The sequence below is a fragment of the Schistocerca cancellata genome, chromosome 4 (assembly GCF_023864275.1).
Source record: "Schistocerca cancellata isolate TAMUIC-IGC-003103 chromosome 4, iqSchCanc2.1, whole genome shotgun sequence".
In the NCBI taxonomy this organism is placed as follows: domain Eukaryota; kingdom Metazoa; phylum Arthropoda; class Insecta; order Orthoptera; family Acrididae; genus Schistocerca; species Schistocerca cancellata.
The window spans coordinates 216,949,186-216,976,452 of record NC_064629.1 but is presented as its reverse complement, the minus strand read 5'-3'; the positions used below and the strand labels follow the sequence as shown (position 1 = coordinate 216,976,452).

General features: G+C 39.8%; 1 protein-coding gene across 1 annotated transcript in view; it reads right to left on the bottom strand.

Moving 5' to 3' along the window:
* Positions 1–27,267, bottom strand: part of LOC126183667 (uncharacterized) — a 313,457-nt gene that overhangs the window by 59,236 nt on the left and 226,954 nt on the right. Inside the window, exons 7-9 of the mRNA XM_049925820.1 lie at positions 19,608–19,647; positions 17,760–17,834; positions 8,224–8,298 (exon numbers count right to left, since the gene is read on the bottom strand). Coding sequence (XP_049781777.1) covers positions 8,224–8,298; positions 17,760–17,834; positions 19,608–19,647 — 190 coding nt within the window. The remainder of the gene's footprint in view (positions 1–8,223; positions 8,299–17,759; positions 17,835–19,607; positions 19,648–27,267) is intronic.

The following is a 27,267-nucleotide window of genomic DNA, read 5'->3' as shown; positions in this document are numbered from 1 at the left end:
ACAAGCCCTCAAGGTATGTATTCTAAGAAGTGATGTATTTTTCACAAAGCAGCTGGAAGTATAATGTCAGATCAGTAGACCCTAAGGATGAATTGTGATGTATGGACAATGGAACACAAAATTCAGAAATTAGAAGATAATTTTAACACACTGCATTCATGAAGTAAATTCAGACAGGGTTCAACAATAAGCAGCTCCTACAGCCATATTTTAAATGGTTAGAGAGGCAATTACACCAAATTAAGTAGTTAGCCTTGATTGTCTGACAAAAAAAGGGGCTGGCCAGATGCAGGTTGTCGAATAATGAAGGCAGCTTCCAGTATGGCCACTGCAGAGGATTTAGACCAGATCAGTAGGGCATTACAGCAAGTACAAGCAGATACAGAACTCAACCAGGGAATAGTAGCCCTACACACTGTCATGCGAGTTCGCCAAGATCCACTCCCAGACATCTGCAACAGAATGTCCCAAGGAAGTAAGTACAAATAAAGCAGAATTCTTCCAAAGGTAGGATTGCATTGGTTATATGCCAAGACAAATCCAGTGGTCATCAATGTTACTTGCTACAAGCAAGAACATTACAGTGGCAAACAGCACATAGAGCTACAGGGACGAAAGTTATTGAATGATGGCATCTGATGTAATATTTCCACACAAATCTCCTAATTATCAGCCATCATCAGTGGAACCACAATCCTAAAGGCTACAAACACATTAATTTACCTACCCAACCTACCTTTTGAGATCTCACCCGCTGAAAACCTAACCTACTTCAAAAACACTTTAGATCCAACTCTGCTTTCCTCCCTTAATCAGATGTTAGCTGCATAAAATGGCCACACAACAATGGAGCACCTATTAGACCACATGAAAAGGTATCATGCAAATCATCACCACCCATTCATAACCACAAGAATTACAACCTCAGCTGTCTGTATGACTTAAGCTGCAGTATGTATTGTTTAGTACCAGTTCGAGCATAGAGCTGCCCATATTTCACCTCTACCAACCTTCAACCTATGGGTTCATACCAGCACTATCGGAACAAATGAGGAACAGATTGAGAAAAGACAGAACCATTCATAAACCACAAACTCAGTATGTATGCCAAATGCTATTGCAATGGAAAAGGAAGGGTAAATAGTGTACAAAAAAGTGATACTGTCAGTGAAATAGAGGACACAAGGTGTAAATACCTATAAATGTATCAGCACTTTTGATGCATCCAGCTTAAAACAGCAATCTGGGGGCTAGATTTTCTTAGGGGAAAGGAAGTGCCACAGCTACAGCCAAGTGCCAGGTCTAGGATGATCACAACTGGTCATCTTTATGACTTGCTCACACAGCACCTGGCAGGAGCTAGACACTTATGCTGTTCCAGTCACCATAGTGTAGCAACAGCCAAGACTGTTCGAGATGCTTCCAAGTGACACAGAAACACAATGGCTTCTGCATAGTCAGCCATGCACAGCTACAGCATGGCCAAACAACTGGGCAGTAGTATGACACCTAGTATGTGTCAACACCACACTGATGATGCAGCCGTCACCACTGTCATGTGGCCTCGAACCTCCGTCTGTCGTCTGATCGTCCAAGCACTGGGCCACTGGGGGCCATACAGTCTGCTGTATTCATGGTAACAGCATCCTACGCTGAGCCATCCAGCTAAGAATCGGGTAACATGATACTTCTGGCATAGGAAGCAGCAGCAGACATGCACAGCTGGTGTTACTGCTGTTAAGTCAGGCTGGAAGGTTAACATACTGGAAGATGCCATATTCATGTATTTTCTGTGCTTGCCAGGGATCAACACTAGCATCATTGAAAACTGATAAATGTAACTAAACAATGGTAAACAAGGTAGGAAAAGATAGATTGCTACTTACTGTAAGGATGACATGATAAGTTACACACAGGCACAATTAAGAGACACTTAACGTAAGTTTTCGGCCACAGCCTTCACCAGGAAAAGAGAAACACACATCATTCATTCACACAAGCAAGCACACCTCACATACATGACCGCGAACTCTAGCAGCTTTGGCCAAGCTGTCAGAGTTGGTGGTCGTGTGCATGAGGTGTGCTTGCTTGTGTGAGTGAATGGTGCATATTTCTCTTTCTTTTTCTGATGAAGGCTGTGGCTGAAAGCTAATGTGTAAATGTCTTTTAACTGTGCCTGTCTGCAACTTAATGTATTATCTTTACAGTAAGAAGCAATCTATTTTTTTCCTACATTGTTGACAAGCCTACCTGGAGTTTCCAATGTTCAAACAGTAATAAAGCATTTCTTGTATCCTCTAGTTCCCTCTTCTGTTGCATCCACAGCCCTCTAAGGCAGACAATCACAGCCCGCTTGAAGCCATCTTAGACACCCCATTATAGAATACATGCTATAAACATTAGAAATACTGTAATGATTACGTATTCTCATGTTCAATGGGATCATCTGAAGTTATAGAATGAGCCACTAATATTGTTCACAGAAAGCTGAATTTTCTTTCCTCAGACTCCAGCAATTGTGTGTGCCGACAGGGCTCAATAACTCTGTCTTAAATGTTTTAAATAGTTTGACCAATATGTATTTCCGAACAGTGGGAAGAAATTCTGAATATAAAGGGCCTCCCCAATCTCTGGTCATTTTTACTGAAACAGGGAGTGCTCTTATCTTGGCTGGCAGGTGAAAATCAACCAATAAAAAAACAAATTTGAACGTTGACGATTCAGAATTTTGTAATATTTTGTCATTTTAATACACCTATCAAAATAAGATAAAATCAAAAATTAAAATTTTTTGGGCATTTCGTATTTGATTTATTAATTTTTAAAGTTCTCAAAACGGTGCAACTTTTCCATGTTTTGCAACCTTAAAATGGCCATATCTGAAAAAGTATTTGACATGCAGACCTGAAATTTATACCATTTTATTCAGTTTATTATTGGCTTTAAAAATATATGCTACTTGACCAAATTCATTAAAATGTTAAATTTTCCAAAACGAAATTTCTTTTTAATTTGAAAATTTCAGAATCAGAGCTTTTTTTGTTTTGAAAAAGGTAGGTTAGTCATACGCTGTTTGTTAACATATGTGCCTAATTTCATGGTGGTATACTGAAGGTATGATATGGAAATAAATGTTATTTTACTGCTATTTGTATTGCTGACTGTATCTCAACTGAACTTGGTTTGCAAGCTGGTTCATTAAACTAATGTTGGAAGCTGAAGAAGTGAATTAAAATTTGTGCTGCGGCTGGGACTCAAACCCGGGTCTTCTGGCTTACTAGGCAGATTTGCTGACCATTACACCACCACAGCACTATCTGCATGAACTACCCAAGTCAAATTCCCTCCCCAACACAAACTCCTATTCACATCTCCCCTTATATTGTCACTATTACCAGGGCTCTCTGACATTATAATAGCAACCCAGCATTGGACGTAATGGGGAAGTGCTGTACATGTGATCGTATAGATCTTAAATTAAATTTTCCCTGAGACATTTACGTCTCTAATTTATCTACGATAATGTTGGAGAGCCCTGGTAATAGTGACAACATAAAGGGAGATGCGAACTGGAGTTTGTGTTGGGGAGGGTATTTGACTTCGGTAGTCCATGCAGCTATGCTGACCATAATGCTGTGGTGGTGTAGTGGTCAGCATATCTGCCTAGTAAGCAAGAAGACCTGGGTTCCAGTCCAGGCTGCAGCACAAATTTTAATTCACTTCTTCAGACTCTAACGTTATCGTAGATAAATTCAAGACTTAAATGTCTTGGGGAAAATTTAATTTAAGATTTATTGTTAAAATGAAACTATTGAGCACTAATTAAGCATACTTTGCTTCATCATTTTAAAATTGTTCTGAAATATTTGCTTCATCAGTTTAAAATTGTACTGAAATATTCCAGATAACAATTAACATAAATAATGTAAGGGATAGTATGCATTTTCAGTTTTATGTAACTTTTAATTTACAGCAGTAGTTGTACATATTTATAGAACAAAAGAGTGTGCGTATGTGTATCACACATTCACTTCTACTGATGGTATTCTCTTCAGTAGAGATGAATCGTTGAAATAAAATTAGTAAAGTACTGGTAAGGGAAAAAGGACCAGGATGCTTTGTGCATGTACAACTCTTTAAGCATATGACCTCCATGCATAAAGTGTGTCATGATTCAAATGCTTAATCGCTCAATAAAATGTAAGAAGCCATACGTTGTAACACAACAAGTACCAAGTACAGCCCACAAAGTGGAATTTTGTACATGCAGTTTTCTGACACAAGCAGGTCAATGTTTTGTTGGGAAGCAAAACCTTTTATTTACATGTCATTGTGGACCAGCTGTTTCTTTTTCATAATTATGAAGACAAGATAAGTTGACTGTAATAAAAAACTTCATACCTTGTAAATTAAATCCCTCAACTGCCACTGGAAGAACATATACTGAACAGCCAAAACATTATGACAATGTTGGATGCTGCATGGTGCCTCTGCGGGCATGTCACATGGTAACAAAAGTATGTAAACAAAGCAGACACAGATTGGGGATAACCCTAGTGAAGAAATGGGCTGCAACTGATAAAATACATTGAGACAAGTGACTTTGAGAAAGGGCAAATTGTTATTACACAGAGCCTATGAACGAGTATCTCAAAAATAGCAAAGCTGGTTGATCGTTTATGTGTTACTATTGAGAGCATCTATGAAAGAGGTAAAAAGACAGTGAAACTACCACTAGGTGCTAAATGGTTGGAAGTCCACAACTCTTCAACTCTTCACAGAATGTGGAGTTAGGAGGCTTGTCTGTTCTGTATGGTAGGACAGATGGTAATCTGCGGCATCTCTGCTGAAAAAGCACAATGCTGGTGCACACACACGTTTCAGGGCACACCATTCCTTGTACATTGTTGAATATGGAGCTCCACATCAGACCACCCCTACATGTTTGCATGTTGACTCAAAGACATCGTCAGTTATGATTGCAGTGGACATGGGACCATCAGGATTTGATCCTCACTCAATGGAAATATGCCAGCTCTTTGGGTGGATCACATTTTTGCTACACTAGGTTGAAGGTCATCTCCAAAAAATGCCAGCATCGAGGTGAATGGCAGCTTGAAACATGCAACTCACCGCAGACTCAGGCTGGTGGGAGTGGTATTATGCTATGGGAGACATTCTCCTGCACTTTCATGGGACCTGTGGTAGTAATCAAAGACACGCAGACAAAAGCAAACCACATTTATGTCTCGGTAACCAAATTTACCTTATGTAAATCCTATGGAACTCATCTGGTTCAATTCCTGGCCAGGTTGGGGATTTTTTCTGCCCAGGAACTGGGTGTTTGTGTTATCATCATCATCATCATCATCATCATTATCTGGTTCTCTATCAAGCACCATCACTAGGTACGTAAATCATTGGCCCATTATTTATGCGAATTACATGACCTGTGCACAGACATCCAATGCCACATATCTCCATAAACTAACCAACAAACTGTTGGATCCCTGATATGCAGATTCAGTGATGGATTTCATTCCAAAGATGGAGAAACAAGCTATTAGTCAGGTGGTCATATTGTTTTGACTCGTCAGTTTATAGACTATCAGATGAATAGTTGTGAAAAGCTTTGCATCATATCGGAAAAGAATGTGTTGTAACATCAATTATATCAATACTACTTGGAAGAAGTAGGTTATATCATTTGAAAGAAAAGTGGAATACATAATTTTAGGCTCTAATAAGAATGTTAGTGGATCACCATAACATCCTTCCTCTTCAAGATGAGTAAAAAATTTCTCTTTGCAAGACAATCAGATAACACATTTCTAAATAACAGATACAACATTGTTTGGTTAAAAATACTGATAATATAAATGTATCTGTAAAATGAAGGAATAATTACGTAAATTATTCAGAGTATTTTCTGAGCATGTGTTGTTATGGTGTCTGTTGAAATATTTTCACAGTTAACATGGGAAAGCCAAATGTGAATTTAAATTTACATGTACAATTCTAATCATGTAATAAATTGATTGTCACTAAATAAGAAATAATGATTTGACAGCCTTATTTGGTTTTTGACATATTACACTTTAGTAACATGTCCAAAGCACTAAAGACCACGCACAAGGTGCCGTACTTACAAGTAAAATAAAATTACTTTAATCTGTTCCCACTGGAACAGTGTCATGAAATTTAGCATACAGATTAACAAATAATGTACTAGTAACATTCTTTAAAACAAAAAAAATCCAATTTTGAAATTTTCAAAATAAAAAAAATAATTGCATCTGAGAAAATTCAGCACTGTTATGAATACTGTCAATTGGTACACATTTTGAAAGCTTATGAGAAACTGAATAAAATGGTGCAAATTTTAGGTCTTTAAGTCAAATAGTTTTTGAGATACGGTGATTTTAAGGTTTCAAAACATAAAACTCACTAATTTTTGTATATTTTAAAAATTAATAACTCAAAAATGAAAGGGCAAAAAAAAAAAAAAATTGATTTGAAATTTTTCATGTAAACATCTATTACTATCAGTGTACAAAAAAATTATCAGAATCTGAGACGTCAAGAACCAGACCATTGGCTGATTTCACATGAACTGACTCTGTTATCTCTCTTTAAAATCCATTCAATCTTTGAAGATATGCCACCACCATATGGAAGGAAAGCCACTGTTCTACATGCAGTGTCTACTGGTTTTGGTGAAGGTCCAAACTTGAAGCCATGATGGATCTGTTTGTCTGTGTAGCTATTCTGCATGAACAGGTGCTCCAGCTCTTGTGTCAAGCCTTCTGGATAACATACAGTGTAAGCCCTTTCTGCAAACATTTGCAGGATCCCCATGCATTGACAGAGTGGATGATATATCATTGTATGTAGATATCAAACCATGTGTGTCTGTTTTCAATAAACACTGGGTCCCAGAGTTCCATTATCCTTTCTGTAGACCAATATATCTAGACACACAAGCTTTCCATTGCTTACCATCCACATTGTGAACTTAACGCTAGGATGAAGGCAGCTAAAACGATCCAGGAATTGGTTCAGAGCACCTGTTATGTGTGGTCACACCATAAATGTACCACCAAAGAGTGGCAGGTTTTAAAAACGACATCTTCAGCACTTTGCTTTCAAAATCTTCAATAAATAAATTTGTGACTGTGGGATATAAAGGACTCCCACAACCACTCTTGTCAGTTTGTTCGAAATATTTGTCACTGAATACAAAATATGTTGATGTCAGAAAATGATGGCAAAGCTATATTTTCATGTTCAGCTTTTCACTCATTAACATCAAGGATTATTTAAGATGAACCCAAGGAAAAAGGGACAACATCAAAGATCTAATGGAAATCCCAGGGACCAAGACACAAAGATTTCAACCACTGGATAAAAATCATAGAACCAGAAATATAGTGCTCACATTGTCAGATGCGAGGGTTAATAACTGATGCAAAATACTTGCAGACTTAGGTACTGTTTATGTAAAATGTAGCTCTCTATCTTCTGATATGCCTGCCAAGTCAGCTCTCTAATGGGGGTCTACAATTACATGATTAAAGAAGGTGCTACTTCTGTACAGCCTATCATCAATCACAGGTGTAATGTAGACCGTCTTCCATTAGTCTGCACACTGGTTCAAGTTGAAATACATGAAAGAGAGGTACCTATGTAAAGCACTGTACTAAATATCATATCCCTATAGTGAGAAAAGGGACAGAACAACAGTATGAAAGTTAAGACTAGTGTTCCTTCAATGCGGAGATCATTAAAGGGAGACAAAAACTGGATCTGACAAAGATGGAGGCATAAGGCCTTGTTAAAGGAACCATCCCAGTATTTGTTTTACATGATTTGGGGAAACCACACAAAAGCTAAATCAGAATGACCTGAATGGGATTTGAATCTCACTCATATCAAATATAAAAGGCAAAGAAAGGAAGGATAGATGATAAGAAGAGGGGTCAGATACTATAATGACAGATGAGTTCACTTAGAAGAAGAGCAATAGGAAATGGGCAAGATGAAGATGCAGTACATTTAAAGCTTAAGAGAACTTTTCTGAGTGGGATTAGCAAATTTGGAAGATTAACATACATTTATCTGCCACTGCTGCAAAAGGGAAATGAATTCTCACCTGCAGTCGATTTTAAATATACAAAATCATGTTTGAATTCTTTTTATATGGATCTTCAATTGCATACTCACACTTTCTTCACTGCCACTGTCGTGATACCGCCTGGGAGTATAATTTGTCTCCCTGTATTCAATTTCATAAATCTCCTGAAAAAATAAATAAATAAATAAATAAATAAATTGAATTTAGCCCTTTTAATTTAAGGTGCTAGTAAGCTCATGGTATTCATGCATGCACAATTAAGTATCTCTTATGAAACTTAAAAGTAGTGGAAGGAATAACACAGTGTTTGAATCTGGATGTCAAAAAAGTTCTGAAATATATTTATATCTATTTCGGCAGTTAAATTCCAACCATAAATGCATATGAAGATTTATCTTGACTGTAATATTGAGAACCAGAGAAATTTCAAGTATGTGTATATTATACAAGCTACAAAAGAAATTTTTATTCTGTTACTACACAATAAAAAAGAAAAAAAGTAAAAGTTTCTCCAAAGTAAAATGAGGTAGGTTATGTCTAAACAGAGAGATTATCTAGAAGAAAATTAAGGAAAACTGGGGTTTAATATCCTGTTGACTAAGTCATTTGAGATGAAGCATAAGCTCAGAAAGGACAAAACATGGAAAAAAATTAGTCATGAAATTACAATGAAATCCAGACCTTTAGCTGCTTACAGGTGTTGATAAATATCAATGGGGACAGATGAAAACGTGTGTCCCGACTAGGACTCGAGCCTGGGATCTCCTGCTTACATGGCAGATGCTCTATCCGATTGAGCCATCGAGGACACAGAGGATAGTGTGACTGCAGAGGCTTACCTCTGGCATGTTCCCTGTCAGAGCCACACTTCCAACTTACTGTCCACACACTACATGTGTAGTGGCGCTGCCCACTATACTCATTACTCACGGCAGTCAATCTACTGATTCCCGTAAGAGTTCAGGCAATGCGAGTGCATCTGCACTGAATAAGATCATTGGCCGGTAAGCCTTATCTATATCATGGGGAGTGTGCCAGAGAGAAGTCCCTGCAATTGCACTATCCACTGTGTCCTCGGTGGCTCAGATGGATAGAGCGTCTGCCATGTAAGCAGGAGATCCCGGGTTCGAGTCCCAGTTGCAGTGCAGTCCAGTAGTAGTTTGAGAACAATGATAATAAGCTTGATAGCTGGACAAATTCCAGCCCTACTGAATAAAACATTTGGTGACAATCAGCATCAAGTTTGCTTAGAGGAAGACCAACTGAAGAACAGGATCCAATATCTTAGGGGAACAATGTAAGTCTTACACTGTAAATTCAAATATGACAAAAGCCAAAAATATCTCACACTTGATGAAAGGTAATGAAGAAGACATGTACCAAGCTGGTCTGGTAAAGGATGTCACAATAACCAAGGAATTCATCAAGTGGTGTCTGTGCATTGAGGAAATGAAACAGAACACAGTCAGATGAAAGAGGCATGACCAAATTCCAAATATGATCCCTACGGCAGATGTGGGAGAACATCTCGACCTCGCCCAACATAACTGAGACTATGTCCAGTTGTAAATTGAGATGCTGTGGATCTTTTGTTGATTGCAAAAAGATACTCAGGTTCACAAAAGAAATCTACTTGACAGTGATGATCATAAGGATTGTGGATGCTCAAGAACATTGAATCATTATAATAAAGAGCAGCCACACCTCATCCCGCAAGGTATTTTCTTAGGGGCAGCCGAAACAGTCCAGGAAAGGCTGCTTACTGACAGCATTGAAGAATCATGTTCTGCTTCCATGAAAGATAACACAGGGGAGGAGGCTATTATCAAACTGTCAAGAAGATCTGATCTGACTAAGGAACAACATCAGCAAGTATTAGACGATGTTCTGCACCAGTTTTATAATGCTTTCAAGTCCACAGTGGAGAAAAGAAAGACCAAGCAGCTCATGGTAAAACACAATATCAACACTGGGGATCATCTTGCAATTTAGCCAGAGCTTGTATAGGGTATCGCTGGTAGAATGAGGAATATCCCAGGAGGAAGTAGAGAAGATGCTGCAAGATGATATAACTGAACCTTCAGGGAGTCCTTGCTCCTCTCCTGTGGTCCTTCTGAAGAAGTAGTATGGCACATGGCATCTGCATGGACTACAGATGACTGAACAAAATCACAAAGAAAGATGTTTATCGCATTATGACATCCTAGTCTGCATGAAAGGAGCAACATATTTCTCAATCATGGACTTGCACGCACGCTACTGGCAAATAAATAAGACTGACTGGGAAATAACTGCCTTCATAACTCCTGATGGTGTCTGTGATTTCAAAGTTACGGCATATGGACTATGTAATACTTCAGCCATGTTCAGGTGCATGATGAACAACCTGCTTTGATCTCTTAATTAGACATTGTGTCTTGGGTATCTGGCTGACACTCATTTCTTCACAGACATTTGAAGAACATTTCAGCCACCTGACAACTACGCTGAAGTTTGTTCAGATTGCAGGCCACTGCCTCAATTAAAAAAACCATGTCTCTTCACTGCTCAAGTAAAAAAAAAAAAAAATCCTTGAGGCACCTAGTGAATGATGATGGAGTCCATCCTGATCCTGGGAAAATAAGAACATCTTAGAATATGCTTGTAGGACTTGTGATTCATAAAGAACTTCCATAGTAAGACACGCCCCCTGCAAGAACTACTACTAACATCTTCTCCAGCCCTAGAAATTGTTGATGAGAATGCTGACACTGAACTTCACACTGATGCTATTGGTTATGCGATAGGTGCAGTTTTAGTGCAATATCAAGAAAGTACTGGCAAGTTGATATCTTACATTTCCAGAGTACTCTCCAAGTCTGACATCTATACTGCCCTATGACTAAGAAAGAGTGCCTTGCAGTTGTTTGGATCATCAACAATTTCTGTCTGTATGTATTTGTCAAACTATTTACTGTTGAGATGAACTATCATTCTCTATATTGGCTGACTAGCCTGAAGGATCTGTTGCATTGACTAGTGAGATCGGCACTGAGGCTTGAAGAGTTCAACATCACAGTGAGACATGAAAGTGGATGCAAACACAAAGACACTGACTGACTTTCATGGAATTCTTTGGTGAAACAAAGCAACGTGGATGCAATGTCAGTCACCACTGCATTAACCAACACTGCTGCTGAACAGAAGGAAGATCCAGCACTGCTGAAAAACCACAGAAGCCTTGGAGGAGGAGGAACCAACCAGAGGGCAATTCCAGCTAATTAACAGAAGATGGTATCAGAGGAACTATGATGTAAAGGGGAGAAATAATTGTTCATCATTCCAGCTCATCTATGCCCAACTATCCTGAAATATTTCCACACTTATCCAACATATGGTCACCTGAGATTCATGAAGACTCTAGACAGAATCAGAGACAGGTATTGTTTACAAGGTCTCTACCAATCCACAAGACACTACACAGGCCACTGACAGAAGCACATGTCACAATCGGCTTCGGGGCATCTGGTACCAATTCTGCCTGCAGCAAAATCATTCCACCAAATTGGAATCATTCTCTTTGGGAGATCCTGAAGTTGCTACACGTGAATTGATGAATAATAGTCTGCACTGAGTACCTCAACCAGTATGTTGTCACCAAAGCTGTGCTGACTGCTGAAGCTCTGGAAATTGGGAAGTTCCTTGTAGGAGACATCATTCTGAAGCACAGAGCACCTTGTGTGATGATTGATTGTGGAAAACCTTCTCAATGGAGACTCATATCATGAGTAATTTTGCACTGTGATGTCAACCACATCATAACAACAGACTACCAACCACAGATGAATGGCATCACAGAACATTTTAACCCTTAACTGATGTGGTTGGAAATTTTAACACTAAATGTGTTGTGGAATCCTGAGAACTCTGAAACAAAAAAAGTTTATCGGCTCTGATAGTAATTTTCTTGGTGGTTTTTTTGCTATGTACACTTAATCAATGACATATAAGGAAACAAACTTTTTTTCTTTACAACCAATTTAGAAACAAACTAAAGTGAAAAAAAATCTGAAACTAAAGATATTACAAAAATAAACATAGTCTCTCTGTTTTATCTTTTCTCCAAGGAAGAAACTACCAAATAAAAGCTTTTTTATTCAATACATATTCAGTAAGGTCTAAACTATAATAAAAGAGCATACACTTACTGCTATAGGAAAACTGTAAAATAAAAACTACCAAATAAAAGCTTTTTTATTCAATACACATTCAGTAAGGTCTAAACTATAATAAAAGAGCATACATTCACTGCTATAGGAAAACTGTAAAATATTGACAAGTCCAAACATGCACATAAAAAAGAGATAATATTTAGGAGTCTTCTAGATCTGCAGTGCACTGAACACACAATTTTCAGCTTCACTTTCAGTAACCTGCATCTCATCATCATCATCATCATCATCAGATTCATCAGATTCATCGCCAGAAAGTTTAATTGCTGTTTAGTGATCACTTGGAATAGCATTTTCAATGGTAACATTGTTCACAGGATCAACATCTTGACCTGAATAGTCAGCACCACATTCTTCAATCCATCTTAGTACACATTCCTTAAAGTTAGGATCTGTAGTGTTAACTTTTTTGGATTTGTGGACATATTCGCTAAAGTGAAAATATTACGCTAACTGCATTGCAGATTCCTGGGGTGTCTAAATTCATTGTTTACAATGTTTGTCTTGCTAACAGACATCAGCCACCTGATTATGTGATATGTCTCTCCACCATATGAAGGTACTGAACTACCTGATCAACAAATACAGAATTTAGTACAACTTCATACTTCCCTGGGGATTCCAAAGTGGCACTGCAATTCCAGTTAATGGTTAATAAGATGATGGAAGATATGCTACCTATGTATGGTCATGTCCAACACAGAGGTTGAAATACAATACTGCCTGTCATGAAATTCGCTTATAATATAACGAACCAAGATGCTACAAGCTTCACATCGTTCTTTCTGCTGCAGGGTTGCGAGGCCAAAATGACATTGCACAAACTGTTCGTATTTCAACCAGATAATACCCAGGATGGGTACATGAGACACTTTATGACTAGAACAGAAGGAGCAAGACAATTGACTTGCACACGGATCCTGGACACCCAGAAGAAAGAGCAAGCAAGCTAAACACCAAGCAGCAGGCAGTGATATACAGCCTGGAACACTTGGTATGGATTTTTATGCCTGTGTGGAAAGCCGGACTATCATAAAAATTACTGAGACATGAAATGTATTTGCAGCTGTGAATATGAACCACCTACAGCTGTATAATAGAATGACGACAATGAAAATTTGTCAGTGGACTGGGAGTTGAATTAAGATTTCCTCCTTTATGTAAGCAGTTGTCTTAACTGCTAAGGTTTTCTGAGCATGAATCATGGCCAGAACCAGACCTCCATATGCCTTCATCTATTATGTCATACCTGTAGTCTTACATTCCATTAATGATATTCCTGTACAAGTGAGACAGTGTATTTGTAATTTGCAGTTCCAGTATCAGCCAATAAATATGAAATTGCACTGCCTGTGTTGTGAAAAGTGTGATGCAATATATAGGAGCTGCAATTTCATAAAACTTACTGAAGTACTACTTCAGACTTTATCGTATTCTCTGTCACTTGTCAGATGTCTTATACAAAATTGAGGATTATGACCTTTCATCCAGAAGATTAAAGTGCAGAGACATTGTCCACATCTGTATGAACCCCTAGTATAGTACTGAGGCATAAATTGATGATGGGGGCTTCTTGGTCATTGGAACTGAAGACCCATTTGGCAATTGTGAAGCTTCAATGGGAGGGGATCATCATAGTGAAGAGGATGCAACAACTTGATCTGACGAGGATCCTCCAGTGTTGCCATACAGAGGACCATTGCCAAGATCTAGATCCAGGGTACTGTAGTCAGCTCCGATGAGATCTTCTGAAACAGTGGGTCGCTCTTTCACCAAGAGAGGGAGCAGTAGTGGAAATCAGTATAAAGGCATGGATATTTGTAGGAAAATTAACATTGTCGGCTGTAATAATTGTGCACAGAGTAATTGCAATAGTATGAGATCCAGTAACGCAGTATACTGACAAATGCAGTCAAATAGTGTCCCATTTGATGTCAGTAGTACAGTGTATAATAATGTCAAAGGCAGTCAGTTCTGTGTGGTGGTAGTGTGTGCATCTGTTCCATTACTGCAGATAGAATACAGACACCATTAGTGACAGTGCATGTTGTGTACATAAATCAGAATTGTGACAATGTCACCTAGAAAACAGTTTCCATGAGATGAAAAAGCAAAAACTGGTGTGTACCAGGACATGGGACTCTCTAATCATCAAATCACCAAGAAATTGAACTCTTCAAGTACAGTGACTGAATCTCATTAGATTGGGCACACAATATGTACACAATCCAAAATATGGGTTAAGTAGAAAATTATATGAGAAATTTAAGCAGCTCCTTTTGCACAAAGAAAGGGCCACAAATCATTATTCTTCTCAACTTGTTGCTGATTTATAGTTGTGAGTAACTGCTAGACGTGTGACAAATTGTGTTGAATAACAAACATCTTGAATTCAAGAAAAGACGGCATAAACCTGCTCTAACACTCAGGTGTAAACAGGATACACTGGAGCTTGCTGAAAAACACATGTCATGGACTTCAGAATGGGATAATGTGATCTTCAGTGATGAGGAAAAGATTAATTTAGATGGGCTAAATGGATTTCAGTATTATTGGCATGATCTGAGAACAGGGCAGCAGGTAAGAATTAGCATAAATTTTGGTGGTGGAAGTGTTATGATTTGAGCAGCCTTCTGCACTAAAGGTAAATCACACACTGCTTGGCTGAACACTACAATGAACTCTAACATGTACACTGAAGTGCTACAGACAGAACTGATTAGAATGTATGAGGACCTAGGGAACGAAAGTCTAATGTTTCATAGAGACAAAGCATCTGTGCATGTTTCTGTTACACCCAAAAGTGCTTTGAAGCTTGATATCTTACCCTGACCTGCACGTAGCCTGGATATGAATCCCCTGTAAAACTGCTGGGGAATATTTGGAAGGCTTGTTTATTGCAGTGGAAGACAATCTGAAGCCATAAGTGAGCTGAAAGGTGCAATAAGAGAAATGCGGGTGACAATTTCACTGTAAGAATTACGAACCCTAACAAAATCAATGATGAGAATTTTTGTGGTAATGAGGAAGAACGAAGGTTGTACAAAGTACTAACAGTGCAATAACATAACAGTACACTGAGTGCCTTTGCACAAATTTCCATTCAGGAAATGCAATCACCTTATTCTGTTACTCATGTTACGAAAGAAACTATGTAAATCCATCACCACTGCTTATGCCTTATGTGTGTCTACTACTTTCATAATAAATTCCATATTCTATGCTGCAGACATTGTACTACTACTTTTGTAAGAACCCTGCCCTCATAGTGATATCCAATAATGTATGCTGCGAGCAGTGATGCATGCAGTGTCAGTGTCACTGACTTGCTCTGACCCCAAGCAGTTATTTAGTGTTTACCATTTCTGGAAGGTTCTCAAAAATTTCTTATGTCTGAAATATTTGTACATTCTGGAATATTCAATCTTTGTATAAATAGCACTACTTTCCACAAAAGAGTTTAGTTCTGTTCTGGTTATGTGTTGGTGTTTATAATAAACCTCTCTTCAGTGTTAAATGTTGTACTTCACTGATGATACTGGTTTTAGATTTGGGCTTGTGTGTGGTTATGATGTGACAATATATACAAGTCGACAGATAGTAAATGATAACACTAACATAGAAAGCTGCATGATGGCTGCAGCAAGGTCACTATATGGCATGATCATTTCCATGATTACTCTTACATGTAAGGTGAAAGGATATGCCAGTGACAGGACTGATTAGGCAACATTACTTGGAGCCTTGGGACACAACCCTCATTCACTTCTTTCAAAGAGATATAACTTTTAAAGGAATGGTTGAAAATTGGTTGGATATAAAGCTACCATTTTTTAAAGGACAGACTGTATGAAAAATTATGCAGAAGAGTGTCCTTATTTCAAACCCTGCCCTAGTGTTTACATACAGGAACAGTGGAACAGTGACATACACTAACCAACCAGAATATTATGACCACTGACCAACCATCAATATAAACCCATCCAGGTCACAGTAGCATCACCTGGTGAGGAATGACTGCTAGTCAGAACATGCACGGCACAGGCAGTATCAGTGGGTGTGCTGTCCATATGTAAAATGGGCAAGTTGTGCAATCTATCCGAGTTTGACCGAGGGCGGACTGTGATAGCCCAAGAGGCTCAGCAGAAACATTTCAGAAACTGCATGTCTTGTCGAGTGTTCAAGGGGTGCTTTGGTGAGTGACTTCAACACTTGGTGAAAACAAAGAGAAACTACATTCAGATGTCATGTGTTGGGCAGCCACCCCTCATTACAAATGTTGGATGTCGTATGTTGGGCAGACTGATAAAACAGGACAGGCAGTGGACTGTGGCGGAACTAACATCAGACTTTAATGGTGGGCAAAGTGCAAGTGTGTCTGAAAACAGAGTGCACTGCACACTCCTAACGATGGGCCCCCACAACCAATGACCCATGCATGTGGCAATGTTAACATCACAACATTGGCAACTATAACTGATATGGGCATGTGACCATTATCAGCATTAAACATTGGCACAGCGGCAGAGTGTTACATGGTGTGATGAATCCTGATACCTTCTTCATCATGCCAATGGGAGGATGCAAATCCATCGTCTTATAGGGGAGCAGTGCCTCCACCACTGTACCGTGGGAAAGAGACAAGTTGGTGGCAGCTCCATTATGCTCTGGGGAACATTCATGTGAACATCCTTGGGTCTAGTGGAACTCGTGCAAGGCATCATGATGTCCAAGAAGTACTATACTTCGGTTGCAGACTATGTACACCTCTTCATGATGATAATGTTTCCCAATGGCAGTGGCATTTTTCAACATGATACTGCACCACCTCACAAAGCCAGGAATGGGATGGTGTGGTTCAAGGATCACAGTGACAACTTCCAATTGATGTGCTGACCTCCCAACTCACCAGATATGAACCCGATCAAACACATCTGTGACTTAATTGAATGTGGCATAAGAGCTCCCCGCCACCCTCCCTGGAATTTATGGGAATTATGTGACTTGTGTGTGCAGATGTGGTGCCAGATACCTTCAGCGACCTACAAAGGCCTCATTGCTTCCATGTCATGACACATTGCTGCTGTTATCCATGCCAAAGGTGAACATACTGGCTATTATGTAGGTGGTCACAATGTTCTGTCTGATCAGTGTGAGATGAGATCATGCTCCATCGTTACAGATATTTGGTATGTTTGTGGTATATGTCATTCAAGATCTGTTTAAGAATGAGATGAGGAGGATACTTTTTGTCTGAAGACATTGGCAGGGCTTTCTGCATATCTCCATCACTCAAAATTTCTGCAATGTGAGTAGACGGTTTTCTTTATAATACTGTCTGCTTCCATACAGAATTGAATGGTGTGCAAATTATAAACTACTATGGATAGAAAAAGATCTTTAAAACTACTTACAGGCCGTAAATCTGCCTCATTTGTGTAATCAGTTGGTGTGCGTGCTAGTTTTACACTTCCAGATGAAGAAGAGCACTGGAACCATTAAAAAGAAATGACTTAAATTGAATTCAGTTAAATAAATGTGTGAAGATTGAATATTAGGTGAAACTTATTGAGACACACTTAAAATTAATCACTTTCTCAGTTGTTTATAGTTATGCACCACTAAACTTTACTCAAATCATTATAGACAGTTAGCAAAATTATACATGAAGAGATGCAAGGGTTTGATGTACAGGAGATATAATTTATATCTTAACTTGAAGTGGGGCATTTAGTTATTTAGTCTGCCTAAGTCATAATCCCTGTTTATCTCTGGTAGGTATAATGTAGTAAGAACACAACATTATAATAAATTCTCTTACTGACTTTAGAACTGATACTGAAAGAATTTGTTGTTGAAACACCATAAATAATAGTAAAATATGATTTGTTAACTGCCTTACTTCCATTTCTAGGCAATTCCTTAAGGATGCAAAACAGGACATTTGGAAATTGCCACAGAAATGTGAAGGCTATATTTTAATATGGCAACAGTTTTTGTACAAAAGAGTGAGGGAGGGGGAGGAGGGGAGGGAGGGAGGGAGGGAGAGAGGAAGGGAGGGAGAGGGAGAGGGGGAGAGAGAGAGAGAGAGAGAGAGAGAGAGAGAGAGAGAGAGAATGTCAGTTTGGCAAGTCTTTATGTTTAGTTTACTCACATTAACATTATTAGGAAAGAGAGGAAACTTTGAGACTCAGTTTCAGCTGGTAATAACATAGTAAGAATTCCAATTTTCGAACAATGCAAACTGAAGGAGTAAAACTAAGCCACAAAATCCAGTTTACAGCTTTATTTTTTACAACTTCATCAGCATCAGTGGTTTGGAAAACTAAGGGAGTTCGATACTACCTGATAAAACTCATAGCAAAGTTCAATGGAAGAATAAGATAAATCAAAAAATTATCCTGATGCTGTACAATATTCACAGTAGTCACTTAACATTTGAACTGCTAATGTGACAGTATTCTAATATTATTCAACAACAATTTGCTTCTCAACAGTAATTATTAATGGAACAGAACTATCCCTATAATACTGTCATAAGTGCATTGGTAGTGTGCTCTTGAACTGTATTGCATGAATTAATCAAAGGTCCTTTAATTAATTGGTAGATCCCTGAAAAAGGTTGCTTTTTATTGTTCATAAATCTACCAGAACTTACTGGTGGAAAAAGATCAGTCCAATAAATTTATGTTGCACTAATCACATACTCTGCTCATGTCTTTTTCATCATTTAGAGGCTCTCAGTGTTGCTAATGAGGATTTTCAAAACTCCAACAACTACTTTCCTGCGAATTCATGTAATCAGATAAATGTAGCCACAATTTGCCAGAAAAAAAGACACATCAGGATCAGCCTCTCGATTATGCACACATTATAATAGCTAGTTGCACTACTGACACTGAGCAACAGTATCTGTATTGGTCAGTCAATTCATTGCAATTACTTTGCAAGGTTTCATTTTGCTTTGTGCACTGCTCTGTTAGCAGATGCTACTAACACAACTGTCTGAAGTGCTAAGTGGCATCCAGCTTGCCTTTCAATTCCTTCTGAGGCACTCCTAACATGTCTGGTTGGTTTTAACTGATACCATTCTGGCAAAGCCCACCCTCACTGCACTGGATGAACCACTTACATTGTCTGTGAAACATTCTGTATTGTAGCTATATTTGACCCAGAAGTTTAATAATTTTCTCCATTTACTTAAATATATGAGATAATACTTCATAAACATTTTTTTGACTTTGAGAGAAATTTGTACTTACATCAGGCTGGTTTGCTGTCCTGTTGTTTTGATTAGAACATCTGAAACAAGGAAAATTTCAAATTATTATGTAATGGTCAGAAATACAGTAACCAGATATTTCCAGTAGTACTTAAATAGCACTATCACAAGAATATATATTTAGGATATGTGGAAAATGTAATTATAATGAGTGCACTTTTATGCAATATAATGAGTAATGGAGATGGATCTCTCTTATTCTTACTAGGTGATACACTATGTTGATTATATCTGACAAGTAAAAACTTTGTGCTGGACTGGGATATGAACCTTTAAAGTCTACCTTTTGTTGCCACTCTTCTTCATTCATTCCAGATTTCATAGAGGCTCTCCTTACATGCTGTGGGACTGGTATCTTTGAATAGAATGGTGGTGTATACTTTGCGAAGAGTAAAAGAATTTCATCTCTGTTACAACTCCGACACTGTTGCCAAGTCAACCATTCCACTATATCTGTTCTCCTGGAGGCGACTCAAAACAGTAGAGCACGTCTGCATCCACATGCATACTTTGTAAGCCACCACGTGGTGCACAGCAGAGTGTACCTTGTATCACTACTTGGCATTCCTACTCACATGTTGATCAAAACCACCAGCAACAATATCTAGCGGCACGCTACCAAATTGCTTCAATGTCTTCCTTCAATCTGATCTAGTGGGAAACCTAAAAACTCTCGCAGTACTCGAGAATGTGTTGAACTAGTGTTCTATGCACTGTCTCCATTACAGATGACCTACACTTTCCTAGAATTCTTCCAATAAACCAAACTCAACAATTCGTCTTCCCTACTACAGTCCTAATTTGCTCACTCCATTTCTTATCATTTCGCAACATTATGAACAGATGTCAATATGAGTGTGCCACGCAGCACACCACTAATATTATATTTGAACATTATGGGATTGCTTTTTTATTCTGATCTGCATTAACTTATATTTCTACATTTAGATCTAACTGCCACTCATCATAACAATCAGAAATCCTGTCTAAATCATCCTGTCTCCTCCTACAGACACTCAGCAATGACACTTTCCCATCCATTACAGCATAATCAAAATTCACAGACTGCTGTGCACCCTATTCTTCACACCATTTATGTATATAGAAAAGAAAAGCTAGCGTATCATACTTTTCTATGGCACTCCTGACTATGCCCTTGTCTCTGATGAGCACCTGCAGTTCTTTTATCCTTCTTATACAGGAGTCAGCTGCTTGAGACTTTGGGCTGGGTGAGAGATTCACATTACATGCAAGCTAAGCAAGGAGCTGTAACGTTACACATCTGTAGGCAAGCTAATCAGCTACCTAGAATTGCTATGAGATAAGATGTATTTTGTGTATGGCTGAATGCTAGTGGGCCCAGATCTCAGGGCACTCCACAGTGACTTCGGCTTCCAGCTAGGTGACTGATATGAGTGTGTCTGGGTACAGAGAATAGCAGCATCGCTGGAAATGGGAAAAATCTCAAAGCTGGGAATCTTCACAACTGTTACTCATATAGCCTTTGTGCAGGAGATAGTCTAAGCAATGGTGGGCTTTGAGACAAATTGAAAGATGGCTTCTTACAGCTCTCCGAGAGTCTATAACAATTTACAACCAAATATTAATGAAAATCTGAATAAATAGGTGCTTCCACAAAGATGAGGTGCATCCCATCCAATGACAGCAGTATTTCAAAATCTTTAAAACTACAGAAGTTAATATTTCATAGTGAATAAATATTTGCACAATGAACCTCTGGATTAACAACTTTTGAATGCTTCATGCGATTTCCACTTACAATATCTCAGATGATAGGATTGTCCTAAAGCTAACATCCCTGAAAGCTATGTATCTGTAACTGTGTTATGTATACATAACGTTAGCGACAGCCCCGGATGGTGCACAAGTCCCACCCAATCACCCCCCTGCACACCAATCCATATCCTAAGCTCTGCCCATGGTCTGCCGCATGTTCCAGCATCAAAGTTGTTCGTATCACAGATATGCCAGTCATAACAAGGGAGAAAATCAGTAGTTAGTATGAAATACAGTTTTTCCGGTACCATTGTGAAAAGAATTAGAAATATGTTCATTGAATATGTGAGTTAAAAATCATCAGTAAGAAAGAAAAATAAAAATGGTATCCACACTGTCTCTTTTATTTCATGAGCTTTCATCTGCACTATATAAAAAAATCTGATATTTGTTAACTGCAGTGAGCTCAAATTTCAGTCACCTCGCGTAGTGTAAGAAATTCTGTTGGGAAATATTAATTGGTAGTATCGCCAAGAATGCTGTCCATTATCTCGATTGTCTAAAGTCAATGTTGTGCATAAACAAGGCAAAGTCGATGTCTTGGTTTGTTTCCGATTACCCCATTAAGACTAAAGAATATAAGAGTGGGATAATGTAGAAATGCGTAATGCAAGCAGTCAGATATTTATACAGTGACATTCTTCATTAATATTTGCCTGTGTAATGGGTGAATTTTTACTTGTGAACTCTTATGACTGCTTGCTTATAGCACACACGAGATTATTTTGAGTTCTTCTTCAGTGTTTGAGAGCTTTAGAGCTGCCTATTGTTAAACATATGTACATAATTTCATCAGTGTCATTCCAACACATCTTATCGTAATTTAATGTCTGTTAGATATCAGTTTTGAGAGCAGTTGACCACAACAGTCAAGATTAGGTACCTTGTGTACGATAACTTTATTGAGAGTGCATATCTATGTTTCATTGTGACAGTATTACACAAACTGCTAAGAAGTACTAACAGCACAACACTGCTAGTATGAACAACCGCGGTAAAACAAAAAACGACGAACAAAAACACGACAGTGACGAGGACTACCAAAGATCATATTGATGCGCTCTTGGTTGGTGTGGCGGGGGGGTAGGTGTGGAGGGGGGTAAATGGGCGGGGCTTGTGCAAATGTCCGCGGCTGTCGCTAATGTTTCCTTATGTATTGATCTACAATATCTTTTACATCTTTTTCATTATGCAAATGTTTGTCAGAACACTGTATTCTCCACATTTTCACAGCAAGCAAGCATAGCTTGAGCACCTTACATACTGTGAGAAGGATGCCAATCACCATATAGTGGAGATGCTGAGTCGCAGGTAAGCAAAACAAAAAGGCTCTCACAATTATAGCTTTTGGCCATTGAGGCCTTCATCAACAGTAAGACACACATGCACACACACTCATGCAAATGCACCTCACACTTATGACTGCAGTCTCAGGCAACTAAAACCACACAGCTACATTCCATCCTGGATTTGCACCTTACATAGTGTTATATTTGTTTTTTAATTTAATTTAATGAATTTTGCCAGTAACTTTATTTAAATGTCGATTACAAGACATTAAAAAACTGAGCTAATTTAATAGTGGTCAATGGCATGTGTTAGTGGACACCACAATTGGAAAGAGTTCCAGAAGATGTTTATGTCAAGCAGGCATAAATAATTGTTTAAGCAGTTTTTAGCAACAATCTGTTATCACTTAACACAAATGCACTAGTGCAAGAATGCTGGCTTATTTATTAGCGAACAAACATTTTTTTATAAGTACTGCGAATAACCTACCTGTAACTGAAAGTTTATGATATTTTTTATTTAAATATTGTTGTAACATATTAGTTTAGTCAAGGAGGTGGTCATTTTGAATCAAATCAAGTCTGTAGAGCTTAAGGATGACATATTTTTGGTGGAGATGGCTTTCAGCCAATGGAAAAGCAAATATTAGCGGAACACTACGGGGTCAAGTGGAGACTGGGACTTCTTGAGTGAAGAGCTCAAGGGAGCAATTTTGGAAACTTTGTGGTAAGTTCTGGAAGAAGGTAGACCTGCCTACAGTAACATGTGCCATTCAGTCATATAGGTTGTTGTTTCTGGGTGGCAAATGGATGCTAACAATACTCTAACTTTTGAAGGGACTTCATATTTCGAAAGGTCTGAATGTGCTCCAGAGTAGGACTAACTTTTGCCGCTTGATTTACGGAACTAAGAACAGACAGAGTATGAGTTATTATTCTTCAAATTGCATGTGTTAATTTGTGAATCATCATATTGAACTGTTTTGAGCTGGTGAATATTTTGGGTATTGTGATTATGAAATGGACTTGATTTTCATTTATCTTTGATGTCTGCTTAATTTGGTGATTTTCCTACCATTCTTCTAACACTCTCAACATAACTTTACAGCATTTGATTGGTTGGTTGGTTTAAAAGGGGGGTGGGGAGGGACCAAACTGAAAGGTCAATGGTCCTTTGTTCTGATTAAAATAATTCCACAAGGATGGGAGCAAAATAATCGAGACATACAAAACACAGCTAGAAGAAAGGAGAAAACCACAAGAATGACAGAAGGGCAACAAACACTAAAATGGAAAAAATCGGACAAGGAAATCAGAGAGACGCAAGAAACATGTAGAAGAGATCAAAACAAAGGAGGAGATTACCATGGCTGGCTCACCATGAGAAAAAAAACGAGAAGCCAGCCACTCTGCAACACATTAAAACCTCCATCCTAAAAGCACTAGGTTGAAGGACATAGAGGGACAAAGGACATTGTTTCTGTCGCAGAAACAATTGTGCTAGTCCCCTGCTCAACCATCACATCAATGTTACAGTGTGGGGGAGATTTAGCGGTGACAGCAGAGGTGAAAGTTCCCCAGCCTGCCTTGATCAATGTCCATCTGGGCAGATGTCGGTGTGCCTGACGTCTCGGCAGTGACAAGAAGATGGGGAAGCGGTCACTACCACACAGGGCATCATGTGCTCTCCAGTGAATAGATGGGAGAAGTCCTAGGCTGCAAATTGATAAATCAATGGCCAAGTAACTATCATGAGCCACGCTGAAATGTGTGGCGGCCCCAGTATTTAAGAGGCAGAGGTCGAATTGCAACAGTAAAGTCTCGACATCTCTGCCTCTGCCAGTAAGCATGGTACCACCCCACAAGGGGTTATGGGCATTAAAATGTCCCAGAAGTAGGAAAGGTTTAGGGAGTTGATCAATCAGTGCAGCTAATACATTCAGGGATACTGCACCATCTGGAGGAAGATATACATTGCAGACAGTTATTTTCTGTGTTGTCCTCACCCTGACAGCTACAGCTTCAAGAGGGGTTTGAAGGGGCACATGTTCAGTACAGACCGAGTTTAGGACATAAACGCAAATTCCACCTGACACTTGATTATAGTCGCTATGGTTCCTGTAATATCCCTTACAGCTGCGGAGGGCAGGGGTCCGCATTGCTGGGAACCAGGTTTCCTGGAGGACAATCCAGATAGAAGGTGTAAAGCTTAACAGCTGCTGTAGCTCAGCCAGGTGGTGGAAAAAACCACTGCATTTCCACTGGAGGATGACATTGTGAGACTAGGAAGGCATGGAACACTCAATGAGGCAAGTTTACGCCTCAGAGTCACCTGCTGCCTCCGATTTAATGCATGAGCAGTCTATGTCCATTGCGTCTGAGGGTCTGGCAAGATCTAGGTCCTCAGCAGACGCCAAATTCTCCACCGCATCCTCAGAAGCAGAGCTTGTAGGTAGTGGTGGTGTGGGTGCCAACGCAATTTCCTTGGTCTTTGGAGTTTTCTTTTTGGATTTCTCTCGCTGCTCCTTGGGTTTCCCTAGCTGGGAGGACTTCACTGGCTCAGTCTCCAGGACAGAGGATGAGCGTGAAGCCCTACGACCAGCTGCTTTTGGGTTCTTCAGCCAAAGGTGGGTGTTGTCTTTCCCACTAGAAGAAACCTGAAAGTGAGTGTCCCAAGGGACCCCTTCCTAGCGAGAGAAGCCGAAGAAGACTTACGCTTCTCCGGCTTAGAAGTGGGGACAGACGTCCCCGATGGTTGAGGGGTGTTGCTCCCGAAGTAGGTGGTGCAGTAGCAACAGGGAGGGAAATGCCCCCCACCATCAAGGGGGCAGGTGGAGTCTGACAGCTCTGAGAGCCAACTGTATGCAGAGAAATGGAAGATGGTAGAACTGTTGTCATAGCGGTGGCATAGGTTGATGTCATATGCACAAGACATAGCCTCTCATATTTTCTCTTAGCCTCAGTGTAGGTCAGTCGGTCCAGAGTCTTGTACTCCATTATTTTCCTTTCTTTCTGCAGAATCCTGCAGTCAGGTGAGCAAAGCGAATGGTGCTCTCCGCAGTTGACCCAGATGGAAGGCGGGGCACGTGGAGTATTGGGATGTGATGGGCATCTGCAGTCTCGGCATGTGACATTGGAAGTACAGTGAGAAGACATATGGCCAAAGTTCCAGCACTTAAAGCACGGCATCAGGGGAGAGATACCGGGCTTTACATCACACTGGTAGACCATCACCTTGACCTTCTCAGGCAATGTACCATCCTCAATAGCCAAGATGAAGGCACCGGTGGCAACCTGATTATCCTTTGGACCTCAGTGGACACGCCAGACGAAATGTACACCTACCCGCTCTAAATTGGCACGCAGCTCATCGTCGGACTGCAAAAGGTCTCTGTGGAATATGATACCCTGGACCATATTTAAGCTCTTATGGGCATTATGGTTACAGAAACATCCCCCAGCTTGTCACAAGCGAGTAACTCCCATGACTGGGCAGATAATGCTGTTTTGATCAAGACTGATCCAGATCTCATTTTGGACAAGCCCTCCACCTACCCGAACTTGTCCTCTAAATGCTCAACAAAAAACTGAGGCTTCATTGTCATGAAAGATTCCCCATGAGCTCTCGAACATACAAGGTACCGGGTTGAATAAGATCTGCTGCCATCCTCAGCCTGACATTTCTCCCATGGTGTGGCCAGGGAGGGGAACAATTTGGGGTCATACTTCTGTGTGTTGAATTGAGCTTGTGATCGCTTAGAGACTGCTGGTGTTTCACCATCAGCAAGAGATGATGGACTGCGCTTCATCGCATGTCATCTGCCCTGATGCCACCCATTCCAACCAGGGCCCTCCCCACGGGCGCCACCCAGCCGCAGCAAAGCCCACCTGGCAGGATGGCCATTGCCGGGAGTCTCGATGCTCCAGGGGGATGGGCATCTACCCCTTGGCATACGTGGGGAGTTAATGGCACAGGCATCAGCAGAGTGAACCCTGTGTGGTCAGGGGGCTACAACAAACAGGATACATGGCAGCCCCACCACAACAGACTGGCTACTGTGCTGGGTATCAGGTGCTAAGAAGTCCATGGTCATTGTCAACCCAGAAATTGACACTGCATAGTGCATGGTGGAAAATGAACCCAGGAAGGTGTCCTCACCCAAAAGATGGAGAATGGGCACGACTGCAATGTGAGGACGAGAAAGTGGGCTAAAGATCTCAATGCAAGATGGACACGATGCACTTTGTAAGGCGCCCTTCCCCAACTGGCTCGCTCTTCGGGAAAATTTTGAAGAATGGAGGTCAAACCCTACGTGGGACCATCACATAAAGGCTGAAACGTGTGAAACTCCTTTTAGTCGCTTTGTACGACAGGCAGGAATACCTCAAGCCTATTCTAACACCTGGACCCGCAGTGTGGTGGGTGGGAGGTGCGAGGCCTTAGGCCCATGTGAAAGGTCCAGAAGAATCTGTGGCCTAGGTGTACTCCATGGAGGTGTATGTGAATGGACCTCGAGGAGAGGTGGTAATGGGAAGGACTCCAGTTCAGACTGA